This window comes from Antechinus flavipes, chromosome 5 (genome assembly GCF_016432865.1).
Source record: "Antechinus flavipes isolate AdamAnt ecotype Samford, QLD, Australia chromosome 5, AdamAnt_v2, whole genome shotgun sequence".
NCBI lineage: Eukaryota > Metazoa > Chordata > Mammalia > Dasyuromorphia > Dasyuridae > Antechinus > Antechinus flavipes.
The window spans coordinates 219,373,034-219,395,416 of NC_067402.1; the positions used below are offsets into that span (position 1 = coordinate 219,373,034).

The following is a 22,383-nucleotide window of genomic DNA, read 5'->3' on the forward strand; positions in this document are numbered from 1 at the left end:
ATGATTGAAGAAAAGGCTAGGGAGAAAGAATGGGGGGCGCTGAGGCTAAAACAGCTCTTTCCCAAGGCAGCGAGGAGGGCTGAGAGGGCGGGGGGAGGCAGATGCCCTCATGCCCAGCAGACAAAGAACAACTACTCAACAAATACCTGAGAATCCAGGGAGTGTGTGCAAGGGAGGAGGGAGAGACAGAGCTGCTGGGCTGGAGGGGGCCACAAGGGGCAGGCCAGCCAGCCCTTTACCAGCTCAGGCCCCAGATGCCACAGGACCCAGGACCCAGAGCAGCTGCTGAGGTTCCAGGACAGGGCCAAAGCCACTCCCTGCAATAAACATGGACAATTCTGTCCCTATTTTTTCTCCAGCAAAAGGGAGGTCTTTCTCTTAAGGGCTAGTGAAGACAAAGCCCTCTTTCCCAACAGCTGAGGGGACCAATAACATTCTGGCTCCTGGCATGTTCTGCTCTGTTGTCCTGTGCCTTTTTAGGGACCCTAACTACATCTGTTAATTCACAAAATCACTGAGCACAACTAAATGTGTCTGTACCATTTCTGCTTGCCTTCCATTCCCAAGACTGCCCTCTGGGGCCCCTGTGCCACTCCTCCCTCCCCCAAGGAATCAGCCTTCTAGCAGGATGAGGCTTTGGCTGTGCTCCCTTCCAAAGGAGCTGAGCACTTTAGTGCTGACCTACTTTGAAGGACTAGATTCTCTGATTTTGAGACCATGGAGGAAGAAGGGACAGGAAATTTGAGAGAAAGTGTCCAGTTTGTAAAAATAAAAAATAAAAGGAAAAACAGCATCCTCTATTCCCAAGTCCCTTTCTTTTTTTTAACTATTTTTTTTTTTAGCATTTTATTATTCCTGAAGGTTTGAAGTAATAAATGTTTCTGATAGATGTAGACTGATTTTGAGATAGTTTCTTCTAAAGTAGAATATGGATAAGAATGGAATTTATGTGGATTCAACTTATCCAGATCTTTTACATAGTAAAAAAGTAGAGAGAAAAAATTTCCTGAGATTTAAACATTAAGTGGGGCAGAATTGCTCATTTTTTCTTCTAGAGAAATGTCAAGATTAGTCATGAGACAAAATGGCATTTCCCTATCAACTGACCAGACTAGGTTAAGTTTATTTGGCTCAGATAAATAAAGATAACGTCATGATCTCTAAAACTGAGATTGATACTCTCAACAATTACAGTCAATCCTCAATACTTCATATCACCTTTAGGAAAGAAGGATTGCTGATAGACCCCCAGACATCTAGGGAGAAAAGTCTCCCTATTCAGACAGACAGGGGACATCTTTGAGGTCCACTATGTTATCCTATCAGCTCTTCTCCCTCTTCCCCTTTCCCCAGTCCCATTTCATCGCAACTGTCCCCCAGAAATGCCAGGTGAATATTCTCAAGGCATATCTGAGGTGTCTTTGGCTTCTCCGTTTATTTTTTAAGAATCATTTGGAGTAGGAGCCTCTTTTTTTGGTTATACAAGGAAACCTCAATCTATTTAGGAAGTGAAAAAAGTTTACTTTCATAGCAGAGCAGTGAAAGAGTCTCCAGGCTTGATGTTCGACTGGGAACTAAAAGAATTCCTGGGAAGGAGACTTTTGATGGTCACCTTTCTGGATTCTTTAGTACTCTGAGGGAAGGAATATATGATAATAATGAAGTTAGATATAATGCTGGATGCTCAAGGAAAGAAGTACCAATGAAGGAGGATGCATTTGTATTTCTGAGTCTTTGACTTCATGAAGCAGGAGGCTTAGAAGATTCACAGATATATAAGGAGGACAATGACTTTAGGTTTAAGCTAGGTTTCTTCTATCCAAAGCAGTCTATCTCTTTCCTGTTAACTCTGTCCATGGAAATAGCTATCAGTTGGTTCTCCATTTGGCTAGACCCTCTTCTCTTCCTTAAATATAGGTCTTGAATGGTGAGAAATAAACATTAGCTTAAAGATGTCCTTAATTAAATCTCATTTTACACTACCAATGAATTCCAAACTGATCTCCTACCCATTCTATTTTTTCCTAGTCCTTGACTCATCCCATCAGTTCCTATATTAGCCTCTTTTGGGACAAAAAACAAATATAAGTTTCTTTCCACATTGTGGAAGGGAACAACTCAAGATCCTAAAACTTGTACCTGGCCTCATTCCGCTAAATTAGATTCTTATCCAGTGCTTCAATATCATGAATCCTTGAGTCCTAGAGATAAAACCTGGTTTCACTTCCTTTACACTCATCTTTTTAAAAAGAGGCTGAAGAGAGGTTCCCATTTTTACCCACTGTATCTGAGTCTGGGAAGTCTGTGGTTATTTCTGCATCACTGAAAATCACACTAAAAGCAAAGGCTCTCCATCCACCCTAGTCAGAATATCTTCAGGCAAGAAAAAACACATTTCTTTAGGATGCTGGGTGGGGCCTATGCTCACTCATTCTGCTCTGATTATCTGATGGGAAACAGATTCATTTTTTATCTGGCTCACCATCATTCAACATTTTGTTATTTTATCCTAAGTACTTAACACAGTACTTGACATGTAGTAGGTATTTAATAAATCAATTAAACAAATTGATTGATTGATTCAGGTGGTAACAAAAAGAGACCATTGACCTCAGAAGAGGAAAAGGGAACCTAGCATCTCTTTTACTTATTTGCTTGTAAGAGTCAATCTAATAAGTGAGAATCACTCCTTTCCTCTTTGCCCATATTTCCAACTTGGGCAATGCTTCTTCTCATCATCTCCTTACATACAGAGAAAACTTAGGGAGAGGAATTACTCTTGATCTCAGAAATAAAATAAGGAAGCAAGCAATCACTACCAGGCCAGACCTTTGGCCAGCAGCTTTAAGGACCTTATGGTCCAAGGTGGCTCCTTTAAGAAAAAGGAGTGTTACTCCCAGCTTTTTAGAAGCAGAACAAATTAGAGAACATACCAGACATATACGAGCGGCCATTGCAGTTCTCTATATCCATCTTAAAGAGACTTTGCTGCAAGAGAAAAAAAAATGCTATTAGAAGCTGAGTTCTGGGTAAGTAGCAGAAGTGCCTTCCCATAATTTTTGAATAAGAAGGAATCATGAAGAATGATCAAGATCTTCTTCCTTGTGGCAGGCCTCATTTGATACAGCTCCAGAAAGAGGAGAAAATTTATATTGTGCTCTGACAAGAGGAGGAAAAGAATATTTTGGCTTAAACTCCAAGAAGTATGGGCGCCTGCAACCCATGAGAATTAAGCTTCAGATCATTCCAGAACTGTTCTAGCTGGGCTTGTTTTGGTGGGGGAAGAAATCCCTCCAGCAGTGGTCTTTAACATGGCAAAGGGAATATACACATCCTATCCACTGGGAGATAGCAGGACTCTCCTAGAAAGCTCCATCCTCTGGCCAAGAAGAGATCAGTGATATGGCAGTGATGCTGAGAGACGGTCACACTAAGGATTTTCATTGCCAGGCAATGAAAAGGGTGATAATGGCGAAGAGGGAGATGGGGAAGAGCAACCATGATAGAATTTAGTGCTGGATTCCCTACAGTGCTAATGAACGTTTTATACATTTAAGTGGCTTTTTCCCCCTCTAAGCAATTACATTTGCTGTGTTAAAAAACAAAACCTGAGTCTGGGTTTAAAATACAGGTTGAACTGTTTGAAGAAGGCAGGCAATAATTGCCAACAGCATGTTCTAAACAAGTTGGTGCTGAGAACAATTAAAAGTGATAATTTGTTGCAATGAATTATCTCCTTAGGAGCTGAATGGGAGGGAGAAAAATGAGTGTGATTTATAGGAAATTTGCATATGTCCAAAATTGTCCTTACCACATAACAATAAATCACAGGATGATTTGAAAGAGAAGGTGGAGGGAAGTAAAAGACCCTGAAGTGGTGAGATTGGTAGGACTGACCACTTTGAAGAATTCCATTTGAGCAAATTCCTGGCTATCCAGTTTGTAACTCATACCAAATCAGGGAAAAGATCCCTTGAGCATCTATTTTTCCATCTCTTTCTAATTATTTGTAGCTCAGAGAGAGACTTGAGAACACAAATAAAGTTAATAAAAAAAAGACTGATACATAGCCAGGAACTGACTTCTGATCATCCAGCAGCTTTCACCTCTATTGCACTAAACTCCAGGTCCTCACCCTCTTCTCCAGAAATATTTAGCAAGTCTCCAAATCCATAATTTCTTTTCTTTTTTTTTCTGAAGTAATTGGGGTTAAGTGACTTGCCCAGGATTACACAGCTGGGAAGTGTTGTGTCTGCCGGCATATTTGAACTCAGGTCCTCCTGACTTCAGGGCTGATGCTTTATCCACTGCCCCACCTAGCTGCCCCTCCATTATCTCTTAATGTCTTTCCCTTAGGTGAGTTCAATGAGCTGCAGAACTAACACACAAGCCAAAATAAAAAGGGGCCTCTTAAATCTCTCTATTAATAGTGATAACAGTAGACCTAGCCCATTTATTTAAATATTGTTCATGTTATGAAATTCACACACAGTACTCAAGGCATAGCTCCCTAAGGTGATCAAAATCATAGGAAGAACACTCTGGAGAGCCATGGAGACTTCTTCCTTCCCAAACCATTTTCATCATAACACCATTTTGGGATTTACAAGAGCTCAAGAGAGCTCCTCAAAATGCTTTTGCCTACATCTCTTTGGTACTCACAGTACCCAAAGAAAATAGGAAAAAGAAAGTAAGATTCTGTCTTCTACTTAGAGAAAATAAGGCCAGTAGAGATGAAGTGACTTGTGCAAAGTCACATGGTGAGAGTCCAAAACCAGAATGTAGGACATCTGCTGGTTCTTTTCCATTGAACTACTCGAACAGTCAAGTTGTTCAGGATCTTCTTCATAGTTCTTCCTGTTTTCTCTCTTATTTCTAGCATTAACATCAATTAAACCAATTTTTCCTTTGGTGTCATCTTACAGGAGAGTGGGGATTCACTTCAAAAGTAGAAACAATTGAACCAACAAACTTCCCAGGAAGAAGTGATAACTCAATAGTAATTCCCTGGATTAGAGACTAAGCAACAATTAGGTGAACAAAGGACATATGAAAAAATTGCTCTCTAGTCATTGGATTATGAAGTATTCCTGACTGGGAGTTGCTCAAATAATCCCTGTTAGATTTCTAAAGGAATTTAGATTAATCATCTATTTAGAGGAATCAGTGCTACTGAGTATCAAAGTGAACTTTCCTGCCTTCTAACCATTCAAACAGATATAACATGTTAGAAGGCAGGAAAGCAATCTTTAATTGATACCAATGCAAACTGATAACGTCAAAACTGAGAGGATGAGGATTCAGTTACTGCTTTAACTTTAGCACCCTTGAAGTGCATCTTAGCTTTTCTAAGAAAGAGATGAGAATGCCAGATATCTCATTCCACCCAATGTGTATAAACTCCTCCTCCTCTAATCTGGATTCCATTTCTTCATGACCAGGCAAAATCTAGTATCTCCTTGGGCAGAAGAACTGGGCCAAATCTTGCTTTGCCAAGAGTCAAGACACTATTTTAGGTAAAGGATAAAAATAGGAAAAGTTTTGGTTACACAAGACAGCTTTGGATAAAAGACCCTGGGAAAGAATTGACTTAATGGCAACAACAAATCTTTCCACTTGACACGGATAATGGACAGGGCCAAATTCAGCTCAATTAGCAATTACAATCAACTAGATAAAAACCACCTTTCTGAAGGGAAACCAGGGTATACCAAATGTGTAGAAGATGCCACCTCATGTGCGAACCTTCCCGAATCCTTCAGCTCTCTCATTCCCCTCATCCTCATTCCCCTCTCAAATTACCTTGTATTGATTTATCCTCTCCCACCCCCAAGTAGAATGCAGGCTCTTTGAGAACCGTTTTGTCCATGCACCTTGCATATAGTAAAGGGGGGGGGGGGAGAGAACATATATATATTAATCTGTTCAACTAAACTGAAAGAAGATTGTTAATCTTCAGCAACAAAATGAGTTTTCTTCTCTGTTTTTCTGACTAGAATGACAATTTATTTCCACTAAACTAAACTTTAGCTTAGCCAGATATTTTTCTACCTCTATCAGTACTATATTAATATAAATCCGTATTATCTAATTTGGAGATTTCCCGCCAAGCCCAGTAACCAAGCCCACAAGGGTGGGACTTGTATATGCCAGTAACTTGGTGGCCCAATCCAGTGTCTGTCTTTCACAGTTCTGCCAATAGCTGCCACCTTCTATGTCTCCGAAATAATATTCCCACAGCTCTAACTGTTAATGACAAAAATGACAGAGTTGAGTTTACCTAGCTGCATATTACAAAACGTTGAAATAAAGAGTGACAATGGAAATAATTAAAGTGCTTCAAATCCCCCAAAGAATCCAGTGTTATTGAGACACTCCCAAACTGGGACTTTTAAAAAGACATGCTGCCTAGATAAAATAAACAAATTAATTGGGAAAGGAGATCTCCCTTTTTACTGTAGCTTTACTCAGTCTCCATCAGGGTCCCCTATTCTGATTTGTTCCTAAAGAGAAAAAGGGATAAGCATTCCACTCTCTGGCTAGAAACAAATTTTTTTTTCCCCCTTGAGAAATGACTTTGGAGGCAAGTTAATGTTCAAATGCTTTAGCCCCATTTTTCTGTGAGATGATGGAACTCATAGAGAGGATAAAGGGGCAGAGATAAATTAGGTTCTTTTTGTCATTCAGTACAAGAGGAACAAGAAATAGAAAAGCAGAAAGATCTCTTCTAATCTCTCGAGATATGGGATCTCGAGTACACCATGATTCACTGACAATAGGCAATGCCCTCACCCCTGCATGTATTCACAGTTCCAGTTGAACAAGCAGATCAAAAATACACCTGCTCACTAATGCCTCTGTCTTTTACAATCAAAGTTTGGAAGCTTGTGGTTTGGGAATGACACTGTTGTCTTGTTGCTTTAAAACTGTATTTTCATAAAGGAAACATATTGGGTGGAGTAAATTTGGCAGGTTTCTCATAGAAAGATGTTGGTTAAAGAAGTATCATCTTCTGCTTAGCTCCACAGAGCCTTCTAGGAAACAAATCTAGACACAAAGAGCTTTGCTGCTCTGAAATGACCTTTAGGGTTAGCTTGTTTTTTCCCCCCCAGGAGTTGACACCCTAAGAGGTAACCTGACAGCCTTTTTTTAGTTTGTGTGGCTATCTTTTCTGCTGAGGATGCCTGAATAATTTTTTCTTCAGGCTTTAATAGTGATTTCATATTCACAGACAACATAAGAAAGCATTATAGTTTCATTAAATATTTGGAGAGTGAAAGGAAGAAATTTCCAAGACATCCTAAGAATGGCTATTCTAAAAATAAGGGATAATAACTAGGAAGATACCACAGTACCAAAGAGGTAGGAAAATACCATGTCACCCTCTTTTAGATCTCCTATGGCTATATTTTTTCTCTTGCCCCTTCATTTTGCCTCTTTTTCTCATGTGTATTTTAGAAAAAAAAAAAAGAGGGGGCTAAGGCATATGAGAAGAAAGTAGTAACACCTTCTGTGCTATCCACATATATCTTCTTGCATTTCAGCATAGAATTAGTCTGAACAGTTACCACACTTAATTCAGATCAGATAAGACTTCTGGTAAGTTATTTAGCATAGCATTTAACATATTATGTCCTACCTAGACAATAAAATCATATAATTTTAACACTAAAATGTACTTTCAAAATCAGCTAGTTGAATCTTCTCATTGAGAAGTGAAGAAACAAGGCCAGAGAGGTTAGATGATTCTCAGTTCAGTGTTTTTTCCCATACTAAACCATACCAGCTGCACAGAATTCCAGATTTAGAATGGACCTCAGAGATTTTTTAGTTTAATTCATATCTAAATAGGAGTTATAGGACTCAGGATAGTCACCAAGCATGAGCTAGGTGGTATCCAAAGAATGGAATTAATTACCTACTAAAGCAACTTATTCTGCTTTAGTACATCATCTAATCCACAGTTCTTCTTTATTGTGGACTCCTAATTTTGCATCTTTGAAATTTCTACCCATACCCTCTACTTCTGAATTTTGTACCCAAATACTTTCTGCCTTCTACTTGACAGATTTTAAAATACCTGAACAATTTCTATGTTTTCCCTCAAGTTTTTTCTTCCCTAAACATACCCTAGTCTTCTAATTAATTGATCTTTGTAAGACATTATTTCTAGTTCTCTCACTATCCTGAATTCTCTTTCTGGTCATGCTCCATTTTCTCAAAGTCTTTCTCAACAGGTATTATCCAAAATCAAAGTATCCCAAATGTAGAATGACTCATGATAGGGTTCAATGGGATTATAAAATTCCATCATTTTGGAACCAATGCCTGTTAAAGCAAAGATCTCTTCTTGTTTGGCTACCAGATCACACTGATGATTCATTTTAAGTTTACTGTATACTAAAATCCCCCCATTTCTCCCTCACAGACAATGCTGTGAACCATGCTTCCCCTACTTACATAAAGTTGATTGTTTTGAACTGTATTGGACTGTACATTATCAGATTTAGCTCATTGTCCTACTATGTTCTCATTTAGGCCACATCTCTTTATTTTGTCCACATAAGGAAAATTTTTTGTCAAATATCATGCTGTCATTAAATATATTATACTTTCTTTATAGCATTTTCTTCAACTACCCATTTATTTCCTCACCTGAAAAATTATTTCTTACTGGGTACAGTGGCACAAGGCCTGTAGTCCCTGCTCCTGGCAAGTTGAGGTGAAGACTCGATTTGAGTTCAGGAGTTCCGCACTATAGCAGATCTAAAATCAATCAGGTGTCCCAACTAAGTCTAACAACAAATTGAAGAACCCTCAGGAGCAAGGGGCTACCAGGCTGCCTAGGGAGGATCAAAATGACCCATATCAGAAGATTCTGTACCAATCAGCAGAAGAATTGGGCCTGAGAAGAGCCAATACGCTTCCATTTTGGGCAAGATAGGGAGATCCAATCTCAAAAAAAAAAAAAAAACCCAAAAAACAAAAAACAACTTCTGCAACGGAACACTTCATTTCTTGGTTGACATTAAAAACTTGTATTTCCACTTCTATTTCAATGAACAATCTGGGAACACAGCCTGTAAATCTCTGCTATGCAATCTAGCCATGTTGATTCCAAATATGATGCCCAGTGAAAAGACAAGGCACCTACGATGCAGTGGAGAAAATAACAGGCCTGGAGTCAGGAAGATCTGAGATCAAAATTTGTGTCATATATTGGGCAAGTCACTTAACCCTGTCTGCCTCATTTTCTGCATCTGTAAAATAAACTGGACAAGAAAATGGCCTATCTTTGCTAAGAAAACCCTAAATGGAATCACAAAGAATACAATATGACTGAAATGACTGGAAGTAGTGTCAAGAGAGATGTGGAAGAGGCAGACTCCTAAAGACTAGGCAATTGATAAGAAGTGTGAGTGAGTATGCTATCTATATTCTTCAGGTAGCTATATTCTTCAGGTAGCACAATGGATAGAGCACCAGGCTTGTGATCAAGAAGGTTGAGTTCAAATCTGGCTCTATAACCTTGGACAAGTTACTTAACTCTGTTTCCCTTAGTTTGTTATCTGTAAAATGAGCTGGAGAAGAAATAAGAAACCAGTCCAGAGTATCTTCCAAGAAAACCCCAAATGGGGTCAAGAGAGTTGAACACAATTAAAACAACAAACAATGAAAAGACAAGATTATTTTGCATCAAAATTGTTCTTTTCCTTAGAGTACTTATATAGATGAATCTTGATTTTTGATGAATCCACAGTCCAAACCTTTGTGTGGAAAAGAAAACAGACCCCAATAGTCTGGAAGTAAAACTCATCCCATTTATACAAAGGGTAAACAGGCAAATTAGGATGTATATCTCACTTATGTGTCATTACTCAGAATCTACCAGCATGCCATGCTCTGATTTGTTCTCAAAGAGCAAAAATATTGTTTTGGGGGAAAAATGATCCAACTTTACTGGGGATGAAACATGAATTCCACCTCTCAGGATAGAAATGATCTGACTACAGATATAGAGTGAAGTATACATTTTCAGACATGGTCAGCATGAGGATTTATTTTGCCTGTGTTTATGTGTGTAAAGGGAGATTTTATAAGGAAGAGAGGAACATAGGCAAAAGAAAGACAGTGAGGCAAAACAAAAGAAAAGAGCATTAAATAACTCGTTTTGCTTCATATCTAGCAAATCAGCAAAGATGACAAAAAGTAATGTTGAAGAAGCTGAAGATAGGCACACTAATACACTACTGGTGTATATGTGAATTAGTGCAACCACTTGGGAAAGCATATTTGGAATTATGGTAACAAAGTGAGTAAAATGTGCATATCTTTTGACTCAAAAATTCCACTCCTATATTATATACATCCCAAGGAGGTCATAGACAAAAAGAAAGGTACCACATACACCAAAATATTCATAGCAGCATTCTTATGGTGGCAAGGAACCGGAAACAAAGTAAATTCCCATCAATTAAGGAACTATAAAAATTGTAGTATAACAATGTCACTTTTTTAAAATTTTGAATTTAATACCAAATGAGCATTTCCACATACAAAATAGAACAGAAAAATAGTATCCCTTGCTTCTCTTGTATACATAAATGTAATGGAATATAGTACAACAAATGATAAATATGAAGAATTCAGAACATATGAACTGCTGCAGAATTAAGAGAACAAGAAAGGCAATAGAAATAATGACTTACAAAAATATGAAAGGAAGGAAGAAAAAAATCCTTGAATGATATGTAATTATAACAATCAAGTCTGGTCCTGGGGAAGAGTTGAGAAAATAAACTTCTCTTCTTCTTTGCTTAAGTGCAGGACAATAGGTTAATGAATTGGTTTTGCTGAACTGATTTTTATTCTCTTTAAATCTTTTAAAAACAATATTTATGAACATTTTTATTATTTCCAAATTCTATCATAAAAAATTGAACTTAATAAATACTAAATAAGATGAAAATTTGTGTATACAAAGCAGAAAATTACAGACGTGCACTTGAAGCCATGATTCTGCCCACTGCTTCTCTCTCAAAGTATAAAAATTCAACATATTATTTTTAAAGCTGCCCTCCTTGTCTGTGTTTCCTGTTGACTTTCCTTCTACTTTTTCTAAAGGAAAAAAAGCTTCAATGACCCTTTTTTCTTATCTCCTTCCATTTTGGTAACTCTGACCCTGTTGTTAAGCCCTTTCCTCGGGCTTGTCTAAAAATGTGTATCTTATTTTTCACTTTGAGTTGTTCACACTTCACTGTGAAGAGGTAAATGTTTCAACATGTTTCATCACTGACCCTTTGAAATTCTAGTTGTTCATTACACTGATCAAGAGTTAAGTCTTAGTTGTTTTTCTCTACAATGTTGTTACATTAACTTTTCTCTGAGTTCTGCTTATTTCACTCAATAAGTGAATGAATATTCACTTAAATGAACATTTAAGTTTTCTCAGGTTTAATTAAAGCCATCCCTTTTATTAATTCTCATGGTACAATATTCCATTACATTCACATATCATAATTTTGTCCAGCCATTAAACAAGTAACGGGCACCGTTCTCCCCTTAGTTTCCAGTTCTTTGACATTACAAAAAGAATTGCCATAAATATTTTTGTACTTAAAAGTCCTTTCCCACTTTAATTAATCTCTTTGAGGGGATAATCTTGGGAGGGACTTCCAGTAGATCCAAATTGTTTTTACAGAATGCCTATTACCTTCTCTCTTCCAGGTTTTCACCTTCTATGGAGGAAGCTAAAAACCAAGAGATAATACTAAAGTTTCTAATTCAGTACGTTTTTCACATCTGCAAAGCATATTCCACAAGCTCTAGGAAGACCCTAATTCATTCTAGTAAAACCATTTTTTAAAAAATAAAGTTAAACTTTTTAGGAGTTATACAAAGAACAATTTTTAAATTCAGATTTATTACTTTTTTAAATGAAGGAATAGTCACTAAGTCATCTTTACTATAGGAAAAAAAAAAATCCCCAAAGATTAAATATTCTAAAGAAAGGAAAAGAGATGATTTGAAGATTTTAGATATCAGAATCTAACCTTTTACATAAAATATGAATCCCTGGGCAACTTTAAGACTTTTGCCAGTTGCAGAGCAGAGGTTCATTTGCATTGGGAGAAGGAATTCCTCATCTGAAGTCCCTTATAATAATGAAATCACAGGTCAGGAAGAAAAACCAAAAGAGCTTGTATCATCAGAGTCAAATCTTGGTCAGAACAGCCTTTAAGTCTTGTGTTCCCATACAGAAGGAAACCTAGAACACTACTGAAAACTACCCTGACTCTAATTGTTTTCTGTCAGTAGGAAGGAAAAAGTCCGGAGCACCTCTCAAACTCACACAGAAAATGGGTCCCTGAGAGAGAGTCTAGTTTATTCTCAGCTGAGCCAAGTCTTCCTCTTTAATAAAGGCCACTGGCCAGGAGCATTACAAGCACTTCTTTTTTTTTGTTTCATTCTGAGACTGATAGCTTCTCATTCAAGGGCCAAAAGGTGGTGAGTCAGCACCAGTGGCATCACAAGAAGGTAAAAGGTGACCTAGTTGAAGTTTATTGGAAATTGCTAAAGACTTTTAATTCAAGAGCCTCTTTTCTGTCTCTTCTTCTGATCCAGGACCCTATATGGATCCCCCCGCCTATAGAGGAGGTCTGTACTAGGAAAGTACATGGGGAGCTGAAAAACCCTTTCTCTTGGCTGCAATACTGTTGGGGTGGGGAGAGAGAAGGGGGAAAAGCAAGAGAGGAAAAGATCATCCAAGAACTTATGTCTTCTGCTAACTGGAACTCTACTTTCCAAAGGAGTTGTCTTTGCCTGATGATGGAAATATGAATTATCTTTCTTAATGACACTCCTGGTCACCTTGGATGGAAATATTCCATATTGTACTAGCTGTAGCCATATAGTTGACACTTGCTGGTTAATGCAAAAGGAACTATGGTAGAAAGGCAGGTTTTTATGTTACCTAAGGATATGGAAGAGGCAGAAGAAGAAGCAAAAGATGCCTCCTAGAGCAAAGTGATAAAGAGGAAGCAGAAAGGGGAGGTGACACCAGGAGAATCTGGGCCTCAAAAGCCATAATGCTAGAGGAAATATGAATAAAGGTCAAAGGATGGGAAAGGCAACTTTGCACACATAAACATATACATAATCATCTACCAAACAATAAATTATTAAGCCCTAAGGAACCTCTTAATTTATCTACTTCAACTTTATTTTAGAGCTGAGGACCCAAGATGTAAAATGGCTTGCTCAGTCATACAGGTAGCAAATGCCACACTGTGGACCAGAACCCTGGCTTTCTAAATTCAAATACAGGGCTTGTCCCATTACTGTATATCTCCCATATGTAGGACCCCTGATTAGGGGCTCAGAGATCTAACAAATCAAATTCTGACAACTACCAATGCAGGGCAGTAGAGGACAACAGGAACATCACAGGAAAGACAGGAAGTCCATAATGGAAGGAGTAATGAGGCATGCAAGTAAAGAAAGAACTGAGGTTCCTTACTAGACAACTTAACTTGTTTGAAGAATAAAAGATCTATAAGCTGAGACCCAGATGGAGTGGGGAAACCCCCAATGTACTAGGCCTTGTAGACAGAAGGGTGTATCATACTTCCTAAAGGCTTTACATCTAAGAAATGTTTCATTTCAGAATAGTAACAAGTGAGAACCAAGTTTAACTGTCACAACATCAGAAAAACAAAAGAAGTGAGAAAACTTAAATTCCCAGATTATGGGGGAAGGGAAGGGAGAGAAAGATAAGAAAAGGGGGCTGCAGAGGGAGAATTAGACAGACTGGTTGGTTATAGGATCCCCTTAGTATTCAGGAAGAAACAACTTCCCACCCTTCTCCCAGACATTTCTTCCTTTTTTTGTCTCATGGATTCTGTCCCATTCCCAGCCCTGCTTTCTGGATCTCCTAGATCTCTCAATAGATAAAGCCCACTTTATTCCTCCTGTTCTAGGCATTTCTTTCTACCATACTAATATTCTTCCTCTTCTGGTGTTTCTTCCCCTTTCTTTTTACTTCTTAGGCAGGATCCCAAGTCCTCAAACTTTCTATTTTCCCCCATCAGCCTTATTGTGCTCTCTCTCCCCCAGTCTGAGTTTCCCTATCCTTCCCCCCATCTTCCTAGTCTCCTTGCACTTTCCTCTATCTTCTCTATCCCCCCATCTTCAATCCCTCTGTTTTCTCTGCTCCCCCAATCTCAGTCTTCCAGTGCTTTCTCCCCCCATTCTCATCTCCCCTGTACTCTTCTCCCTCATTCTCTCCATCCCCCCCAGATTATTCACTAGTCTCTCTGGTATCTTCTCAGTTCTCCAGTATTCTCCCCTCATCCTCTCAGCTCCGCTCTTCGTTCCCCCCATCCTTTGGGCCCCACTATACTCTTCCTATTCGCTGTCCTTCCTTATTCTCCCCCCATTCTCAACCCTCTTGTTCTCTCTTCCCCTTCATACTCTCAGTCCCTCTGTCCTCTGTCCCATCCTTTGAACTCCTCTGTACTTCCCCCCATTCTTTCAGTTTCCTTAACTTTGCCCCATCCTTTGAGCCCTCCTATTCCTCTTCCTCCCTCCCCCCCACCGCCTCTCAGCCCCCTGTGCTCTCTCTCCCAGTCCTACTAGGATTCTCCCCCATAAGGGTTCCTCCCCCTCCATCCTCTGCCCCTCTTTCTTTAGCTCTTCATCCAGCTCAATCTCCCCTCCCTCCAAGACTACTGACCAATCCTTCCCCCACCAGGCCCAGGGGGTCATGCCCCCTTCTCCCCCTCCCCATCCCTTCTTCCTTCACCGCCCTGTTTATCCCCAGGCCCAGGCCCAGGGGACCCGAGGCATCCCAGGTCTCCCCCCACCCCCACCACTTCACGCCCTTGCCCCCTTAGGCCCCGCCCCCAGGCTGCTTGGGCCCCGCCCCCCGCCCCCCGCGCGCGTCCAGGCCCCGCCCCTCACTCACCTGAGGCGGCGCCGCGCGCGCGCGAGCGGAGGGGCGGGAAGGGGGGGGAAAGTGTTGGGGACGAGGGGGGCGGGGCAGTGGGGGGGGGAAGCCCCCCGGCCCGGCCGGCTTGGGGCTGGGGGGTCACGGGGGGCGGGGTCACTGAGGCGGTGGCAGCCAAGCCGGAGCCGGGGTGAGGGCGTTCGGCGGCGGCTCCATCTCCATCGGCTGCTTCACCTGAGGAGGGACGGACCCCCCCCTTGGGCCCCCCCCCATCACAGCCGTCCCCCCCTCCCCCGAACAACTTCCGGTCCCACTGCCAGGCGACAGGCTTCGTGGCCGAACACCGAGCGTTCCGGAGCCGGGGAGGCTGCCGGGGAAAAGGAGCGGAGCCAGGTGAGAGCAGCCGAACACCGAGGGCATCGAGTCGAACTGGCGCCCTCCGGGGGGTGGCAGTGTGGAACTTGTACCAGCCTCTGTATCTACCCGTATGATCGGCATCATCCGCGTTCAACCGTAGGATACCCCTGGCACGCCACTCCCACCCAGGCTTTCTCCACTCATCTCTTTTCCTTTGCCCTGGGGAGTTTCACGAAGGTCTCCGGTCTGTTAACAAGAAATTTAGAAAGGGGGGGGGGAGTCCCAATCCCTCTTGCTTTGAGGTAATCTTTGGCTCGCTCACAAAGATTCAGTTCAAGCTTTAAATCAGTGCCTTCACACTCGGAGAAACAAGGAGTAAAAATGACAGCGCCCTTGCCCTCTAAGAGTTTACTTTCTCCTGGGATGGGGGGGGGGGGGCTTCATTGGAAGAGCTCAAAGGAAGATCTCCCAGCTTGTCGGCTCTCTGCCCAAGTTAGAAGGGACTCTACATACTATTTATTCCGTTTTACGGAGGAGTAAATTGCAGCTGAGGAGGTTAAGCAAAAAGCTGTGAGGATAGACTGGGAAAAGAAAACTTGAGGGACTTGGTTTCCTTAAATCTTATATATATCTTTGAGTAAATTGTAACCAGGATTTAAAACTCAGGTCGGCCGATTCAAAATTAAGAAAGTTTTAAAAACCAGTTTTATTGAAATTTTTTGATTTTACATTATTTACATTTACAAAGAGGTACTATCCCTCCCCATCCTCTAGAAAACCATCCCTTAACAATGGGAAAGAAAATTAAGGCAGAACTAACCAATATTAGGAAAAAAATACATTACATTCAGTATTCCACACCCAAGTTCACCCACTTCCAAAAGCAGAACAGGAGGCGTCTTCTTTGAGATCAAATCTTCACAGAATTCGGCTTGGATTTTTTTTTCATCTATGTTTTGTAATTATGTATATTGTTTTGGTTTATTTCATTTTACTTTAGATCATTAACTCTTCCCCTGCTTCTTTATAGTAATATTCATTGTTTCTTATAGCACAGTATAATTTTGTTAGGCATCTCCTATGTTAACTAGTGTGACCATGCTGCCACCCCTTCTTTTAGTGTACACAATTCTAAGGTGTACACAGCCTCCAATGTTGTATTTCCTTTCCTATTCCTTTCCTGACCCTTCTGCCCAGGCAACAAGCCTATATAAACATAATACTTTATTGATAAAATTTAAAAAGAGAGAGGCTTACAATTCCTCTCCCCCTTTTTTTCCTCTTCCCACCCTGGGAACAGGTAATAGTGTCTCTCTATATACATTATGTATAAAGGAAGACAAAATAAGGCCTCAGAATCAACAGGGTTATTAAAAGACTGGAGAGAGAAAAGTGATGGTGGCTGGTATAATTACATTATTTCTGTCCAGACAGCTTTCAGCTCACTCAGAGTCTGGAGAAACATGAGTATGAGGTAGATATCACAGTGGAATAAATATAGCAAAAATCAGTATTCATCCTTGAAGTTAGGAGGAAAGCAGGATGGAAATGTGTATGCTTGAAAGTAAGGGGATACATATATTTGTGTATGTGGGAGGAGTGGGGCTACCCTAGAGATTGTGTCTGAGAAGTAGAGAAAACCAGAGGAGAATTTTTGATTATCTATTGAAAAGGGAAGAATTCAAGAAATAGTTAGGAAAATTAAAAGATTGAGAAGGGTGGTTTATAGAGTGTCAAGGCTGCAGCAATTGTTTTTATGGGACTACCTGAACATGGACACGGTGCCAGGCATTACTAAGTACACCTCGAAGATTCCAGATAGGGGCCACAGTGTCGGGTTGTACATTGTATCCATCATCTACAGCCTTGCATATAATGTTCAGTCCCTTCTTCCCAGGAGGCACTGATGCTGTCAGGTGCCACAGCCGCCATGCCCAAGCTCTCCTTGGTGCCTGTGCCTCCCCCTCCAGAGTTGCCACTTGCCAGGTCAGCCCACCATCCAGAGATACATCTACCCTGATTATGGCCCTGCCTCCTCCACTCCAAGCATAGCCCTTCACAGTCACCTCCCCTGGCTCTATTGTTTGCCCTTCCCTGGGCTCTGTAATGACTGACTGGACAGGGAGTTCCTGAATGGCTGGAGCAGAGTCAAAGTCCACTGTGTCCCAGTCTACTGAGGGACTGAAGCCTTTGTAATCACGACGTTGCCAATGACTAGGGCTTTCCTCAGGGCTGATGCTCACTTTCCCCAGCCACTTGACATGGCGGGCACCCACAACACCAGGCACCACCACCCTCACTGGGAAACCATGGTCAGGGGGCAATGGCTGCCCATTCATCTCATAGGCCAGCAGCACATCACTTTCAGGGTCCATGGCCCGGGCCAGGGGAATGGAGGCTCCATAGGCTGTCCCTGTGGGATCAAAGTCCAGCCCTTCAAAGCATACATGGGCTTCAGGACCATAGGGTGAATGACCAGCTTGAATTAGAACATCTCGGAGCCGAGCACCACCCCATTGGGCTGTGCTGATAGCTCCTGCTCCCCAGTTTAACCCTTTTACAGACTTAATTTGGGCCATCTCACTGCGCCGATTACCAGCACACTGCAGGGTGACTGTTACCTGGTGCTTGGGGAAGCGACGGAGGTCATCTAGTGATAGGTTCAATGTCTGACCTCCTGGGGGCCCTTCCACTTGCAGGTGATATGTGGTAGGATCTAGGGTGGGTACTGGCAGGTGATTTCGGGTGAAAAAGAGAGGATTGGGTGTGATATAGCTCTCACCCAAGAGCTCAAGGGGTGGTTCTGCATTAAAAGGTTTCTGGCTGTTGATCTGGAGAGCAGGGTGTCTTGGGGGATCACTGGCAAAAGGGTCAGTGGAAACTATATCAGAAGATTTTTCCTCATCAGGGCTTAGCTCCCCAATCTTATATTGAGCTAGGAGTTCACGAACATGTGGCTGGTTATGTACTGCATAGAGAGCCCAGAAAGGCTCTAGCGGTCCCCCTGCAGCAAGCATTAATTTAGATGGTCCACCTGGGTGTATGGCCACAAAATCGGTGACATCAAAGACCTCATTGCCCAGGGTTACCCAAACCCGCTTCTCAAGACTTCGATGATAGTTCACTTCTGCCTTTGTGTACATAGGTAGTGATTCCTCAGCAGCCTGTGGAGTGAAGGAGAGAAGACAGAAGGAAAAATTATTAACAATGCTATAAGCCTTTTCTTCTCCCCCAATCCAATCCAGATAAGGTATGGAACCAGGGAATCTGGGACTGGGATTAGATTTTCAAATTGTGGCATACTACCTATGTGTTACTGGATAAGTCACTCTCTTTAAGCCTCAGCTTCCTCAGATGTACAATGGGTATTACTCTTGTACAACCTATATATATATTAATTAAAGTTTTTTATTTTCAAAACATATGCATGTATAATTTTTCAACACTGGTCCTTGCAAAACCTCGTGTTCCAAATTTTCCCCTCCTTCCCTCAACCCCCTCTCCTAGATAACAAGTAATCCAATATATGTATACATATTTATATAGTTATCTTAGTGCACAAGAAAAATCAGATCAAAAAGGAAAAAATGAGAAAGAAAACAAAATGCAAACAAACAAAAAGAGTGGAAAATGCTATGTTGTGATCCACATTCAGTTCCCACAGTCCTCTGGGACCATGGTGTAGATGGTTCTCTTCATCACAAGATCATTAGAACTGGTCTCAATCATCTCATTGCTGGAAAGAGTCACATCTATCAGAATTGATCATTATTAATCTTGTTGTTGCCGTGTACCATGTTATATATAGATCTCCTGGTTCTGCTCGTTTTACTTAGCATCAGTTCATGTAATCTCCTAGCCTCTCTGAAATCAGACTGCTGATCGTTTCTTACAGAACAATAATATTCCATAACATTTATATATCACAGTTTATTCAACCATTCTCCAACTGATGAGCATCTGCTCAGTTTCCAATTTCTTGCCACTACAAAAAGGGCTGCCACAAACATTTTTGCTCTACCTACCTTACAGTGTTGCCCTGGGCAAATACTTTGTAAATGTGAAATTCACATGAAAATGTGTTAGAATTAGCCCTAGCAGCAATTCCTTCTTTCCAAAGTGCGGCACAGTGAATGGAATGTCAGGGAGAAATGAGTTCAAATTTGGCCTCGTGTATTTTATGTGATCCTGGCCAAATCATTTTATCTCTGGTTGTCTCAGTTTCTTCTAATGTAAAATGAGGATCTTAATAGTACCTATGTCCCAGGGTGGTTGTATTATATGAGATATTTGTAAAGTACTATACAAGCCTAAGAGTACTATATAAATGTTAGCTAGCTGTTATTTAATTCAACAAACATGTATTACTACCTTACAAATCAAGGAACTTAGCCACCTTTCCAATTTACCTTTTCTCTGTGGTTTCCATAGGCTAGTATAGCCCCAACACCCAGCAGAGCCCCTGCAGCTGCCCAGTATCCAGAAGGAGTGCTGCCATTAGAAAAGTGAGGTGTGCGCCTTTGGAGATGAGAGGAATTGCTGGTAAAGAAGACGTGGGGATACAGTTTTGGGACAACGAACCTGTAAAGAGGGGAGATTATTAGTAATACTCCCTACCATGCCTCAAAATGAAGGAGCTTCATGCAAGGGTTTGTCAGGTTGATGCCCTCCATACCATATTCAAGGATGAAAGAACAAGATGTCCTGGACTAAGCGATAAAGGAAACTACATGCCTTGTCTTTTAATTTCCTAAGCTAGAACTTGTTCTTTCCCAGGAGCAGGTAGTATTAGAAGAATGCAGCTTCCCTCCTCTGATTTATAATCACTCCTGGTTATTAAAGACAGCTAATTTCCCCAGGCAGATAAGATAATACATCATAAAATACTGAAACAAGAGGAAATACAGGAGTGAGAAACTGTTCTAGGTATACCTGGCATAACTGTCAAATCTGGAAACTCGAAGGCCAGAGACAGCAACTCTTTGTAGCAACAGCATTATAGAACCCGGGTTTCTAGGGGAGGAGAAGAAAAAATCAATTACCCTGAAGCAAGGACAGGAGAGACTTTCAGAAGCAAGACTAGAGATAAGATAATGAAGTGGGAAAGATTCCTTTCTAGATTCCTACCCTCTCCTAGTTGATAATGTAAATTACCCTTTAACTCACAAATCCTGGTCCCCTTGAATTCCAATAGAAGATCCGGATCTGAGTCAATTTTGGGGCTACACCCAAAAGCCCCTAGAGCTAAGTCTCCTATTATAAAAAGTCCATGCTGGGAACTCCTCTTTGCAGAGATTCCAAACATGGTAGCCATGTGAGGACCCTCTGTCCATTGGACCCTCTGTCCATTGGACCCTTTGTCCAGTGCCCTCCTTATCTCTATCTTCATCTATCTCCTTACTTCCAAACCTAATAAACAACAAATGCTTTTATTGGGAACTCCAGCGCTACTAGACCCCATTTACTGCCATATCCTTGCACCGAATCCAAGGGCGTTGTAGGGGAGCTTTGCTTGACTCCCTGTATCCCAAACCTGCCAGTAGACCTTAACTAAACTCTAATTTCATTTAGGTACCCCAAATCTAGACCTCAACAATAAGAGGGGTGATGAACTACTACCAAATTTCATTAGGAAAAAGATAATTGAGTCCAACACCACAGTCGTCAGAGGAACAAACCATACTAAACATTATCTTCTTTCTTTCAACCTCCCTCTGGTCTAAGTGCCCACACTGTACTTATGCTATTACCAGAAAGCAAGTTTTGCTTTGTTTTAATTGGGGAGCAAGTTTAAGTAGGGAGAAATAAGATAAAGCAGACCCCTCATTCTCCATTCAAAATAGCATTAACTGAAGATCAATATTCCTGAGTCCCCACCCCATCCTAGCCATTCAATTCTTCCTGAGCTCAGCAAACTAAGGGGTTATTGTCCCAAGTGTCACTGAAGAGACTGACTTCCTCTCTAGAATAGGGAAGAAGAGAACTACACAATTCTCACCTCAACAACCGTTGTCTCCTAATCCTTTAGATAGAATCAAAGGACGGAAAGCAATGGACAAGGAAAATATGGGCCCACCTGGAGTGTTCCGCCTTTGGAAGGAGAGGAAAGTTAGAGTTAAACTATTGGGGGAATCAGTCCAAGAAACCCGAAAAAGTTATGAGCAGATACCTGGGAAAAGAAATCAGGCAAGGAGATTTGTGACGCTGGGAAAAGTAGAGGAATTTAATTCTAGTTCTTAGCACCCGACTCCCAGCATCTTTTACATCACATACGCGGCCCTTTGGGAGGAGCAACTACTTTTTCTAAAGTGAACCCTGTCAATGCCTCCCCGTCCTGGTTTGGTCGAGGCAGTCTTCTAAAAAGCAACATCCAGTCGGTGGGGGTAACCTACAATCTATTTTCTCTGGTCTCGAAGGCGGGACAGGAGCAGGAGGTGGCTCTTAGAATAGGGGGGCAGCTGCCCTGACCGAAGGAACATGTGAAGAGGGGAAAAGAGAAAAGGCTTCTAAAGCAACCTTCTGCACCCCACCCTTACCCCACTCCCACCTATGACGCAGGCACGTGCCATACTAGAATCCCCATACAACAGCCCTCCCCATCCTCCCCGGAGATGTTCTTAGGCTTCCCCCTCCCCCGTTCCCCTTTCTTTCTGCCCTCCCCGCCCCCGCCCCAGTTTCCTACCCGGAGCAACGTCGCAGCAGTTGCAGTAGCAGCAGCGATTCTTCAGCTCGAACCTTAGTCGGAGAGGGCGGAGATTCCCGATGGTGACGTCAGGGTCGCATTTAAAGGACCACTTTCGCCCTGCAGTTATTTCCCAACTACTGAAGAGAAAAGGAATCCCACGGAAATAGCAAATAATTGAGGGCTGAGAATTCGGATGCTAAGTCTTCCGAAGTTCCCTGGGTTAATGCTTTAGTCCTAATTAGGGGGCCAACAGGTTTGGGAAAATTAACAGGTCAGGTGGAAGGAGACCCATTTAGTACCAGCACCGGAGTAGGAAAAGGTAAAAGGGACCTTAAGGATATGTCGAAGATTAGGTGATTGGGGACGACGCCCACCAATAACTCTAATCAATAGC

The 22,383-nt window shown here is 41.5% G+C and overlaps 2 protein-coding genes and 1 long non-coding RNA gene across 10 annotated transcripts in view; 1 reads left to right on the forward strand and 2 right to left on the reverse strand.

The window, feature by feature from the left end:
• The window catches only part of IKZF4 (IKAROS family zinc finger 4), a 30,048-nt gene extending 14,709 nt beyond the window's left edge, over window positions 1-15,339 (reverse strand). For 2 of the 5 annotated variants that reach the window (XM_052001806.1, XM_052001801.1), the window contains exons 1-2: window positions 14,966-15,042; window positions 2,934-2,988 (exon numbers count right to left, since the gene is read on the reverse strand). In XM_052001806.1, the coding sequence (XP_051857766.1) occupies window positions 2,934-2,973 (40 nt within the window). In that variant the 5' untranslated portion in view covers window positions 2,974-2,988; window positions 14,966-15,042. Of the gene's footprint in view, window positions 1-2,933; window positions 2,989-14,965 lie in introns of all 5 variants that reach the window. The other 3 variants (XM_052001804.1, XM_052001803.1, XM_052001807.1) reach the window with 2 other exon arrangements.
• LOC127564955 (uncharacterized) lies at window positions 15,247-19,833 on the forward strand. Its single transcript, XR_007954398.1, has 3 exons — window positions 15,247-15,340; window positions 18,450-18,554; window positions 19,736-19,833. It is a non-coding gene; the product is annotated as an uncharacterized LOC127564955 (long non-coding RNA).
• SUOX (sulfite oxidase) lies at window positions 15,987-22,283 on the reverse strand. 4 transcript variants are annotated; one of them, XM_052001797.1, is made up of 5 exons: window positions 21,987-22,283; window positions 21,303-21,394; window positions 20,237-20,317; window positions 19,714-19,885; window positions 15,987-18,468 (listed from the first exon to the last, which is right to left on the reverse strand). In XM_052001797.1, the coding sequence occupies exons 3-5, from the start codon at window positions 20,299-20,301 to the stop codon at window positions 17,059-17,061; spliced, it is 1,647 nt and encodes a 548-aa protein (XP_051857757.1). In that variant the 5' UTR covers window positions 20,302-20,317; window positions 21,303-21,394; window positions 21,987-22,283; the 3' UTR covers window positions 15,987-17,058. The 4 variants fall into 4 exon arrangements, with proteins under 4 accessions (XP_051857757.1, XP_051857758.1, XP_051857760.1 ...); XM_052001798.1 differs by lacking the exon at window positions 21,987-22,283 and adding an exon at window positions 21,474-21,844; XM_052001800.1 differs by lacking the exon at window positions 21,303-21,394.
• Between the last annotated feature and the right edge of the window lie 100 nt (window positions 22,284-22,383).

Excerpts from the sequence above, each read along its gene's own strand:
- SUOX (XM_052001800.1), bottom strand. The coding sequence starts at position 20,301 with ATGCTGTTGCTACAAAGAGTTGCTGTCTCTGGCCTTCGAGTTTCCAGA. Across the intron at positions 19,886-20,236 it reads AGATTTGACAGTTATGCCAG|GTTCGTTGTCCCAAAACTGT; the intron begins GTATACCTAGAA and ends CCCTCTTTACAG. Across the intron at positions 18,469-19,713 it reads ATGGAAACCACAGAGAAAAG|GCTGCTGAGGAATCACTACC; the intron begins GTAAATTGGAAA and ends TTCACTCCACAG.